The sequence below is a fragment of the Miscanthus floridulus genome, chromosome 14, assembly GCF_019320115.1.
Source record: "Miscanthus floridulus cultivar M001 chromosome 14, ASM1932011v1, whole genome shotgun sequence".
NCBI classification, from domain to species: Eukaryota; Viridiplantae; Streptophyta; class Magnoliopsida; order Poales; family Poaceae; genus Miscanthus; species Miscanthus floridulus.
In genome coordinates, this window is record NC_089593.1 from 90,867,671 (window position 1) to 90,868,776 (window position 1,106).

General features: G+C 56.9%; 1 protein-coding gene across 1 annotated transcript; it reads right to left on the reverse strand.

Moving 5' to 3' along the window:
• Positions 1 to 218: 218 nt before the first annotated feature.
• Positions 219 to 740, reverse strand: LOC136503974 (uncharacterized mitochondrial protein AtMg00810-like). Its single transcript, XM_066498878.1, has one exon. The coding sequence runs from the start codon at positions 738 to 740 to the stop codon at positions 219 to 221; it is 522 nt and encodes a 173-aa protein (XP_066354975.1).
• Positions 741 to 1,106: the final 366 nt, after the last annotated feature.

Here is a 1,106-nt window from a genome sequence, read left to right on the forward strand (position 1 = left end):
GTTGGTCATCAAACACCAAAATCCAAAGTAAATGGGCCTTGGGTCCATTTTCCTTACACTTTGCGAGGGCAATGGCGGACTAGTTGTCCACCATCAGTGCTGGTGAGCGAGTTTCCACACCGGTCAGCTCGCCCAGTAGCCGGCGCAGCCACACAGCGGCATGCCGCTTTGGCCATCGCCATGTAGTCTACCTCACACATGGACAGCGCCACCACCTTCTATTTCAGCGACAGCCATGAGATTGGAGCCGATCGAAGGAAGACGAGCAAGCCAAAGGAGCTCCGTCGTCCGTCGATGTCCCCCGCCATGTCTGCATCGCTGAACACAGTGAGCTGCAGACCAATTCTGCCGGTCTTGGGGAAGACGATCACCTGATCCACCGTCCCCTTGATGTAGCGCAGTCGCCGCTTCACTGCGGCCCAGTGATCCTCTTGGGGATTCTCCATGAAGCCCACGATGAACGCAATGTCCGGCCTTGTGTGGACTAGGTAGCGCAGACCACCAATGATGCTTCGATAGAGTGTTGCATCTACCTTCACCACAGTACGGCCCTTCTTCAGCTTCAGCCGCTCCTTCATCGGAGTCATGCACGGCTTCCACTCAGCTATGTCGCTCTGCTCCAACAGCTTCAAGGCGTACGCGCTCTGGCCGAGCATGAGCGCCTCCTTCCCCTGTGTCACCTCGATGCTGAGGTAGTAGGAGAGCGTGCCGAGATCGCTCATTCGAAAATGAGCCGCCATCTCGTGCTTGAAGCTATCAATGTCCTCCGCAGAGATCAAGTCATCCACATATACGCCGACGATGAGCTCCTCCTTCCCCGTCACCACGTGTAGAGCGCGTGCTCGGTTGCGCACTGCATGAACCCAAGCTCGCCCAGCGTGGCAAAAAGCTTGATGTTCCACGCTCGCAGGGCCTGCCGCAGCTCGTAGAGCGCCTTGCGCAGTCGGAGCACCCTGTGCTCTGCTCCCTTGATGGCAAAACCCAGAGGTTGCCTGACGAAGACCGTCTCCGCCAGCTCACCATTGAGGAAGGCTAATTTTACATCTAGGTGATGGACGCACCAATCCTTTGCTGCTACCAAAGCCAGCAGTAGTCAGATAGACTCC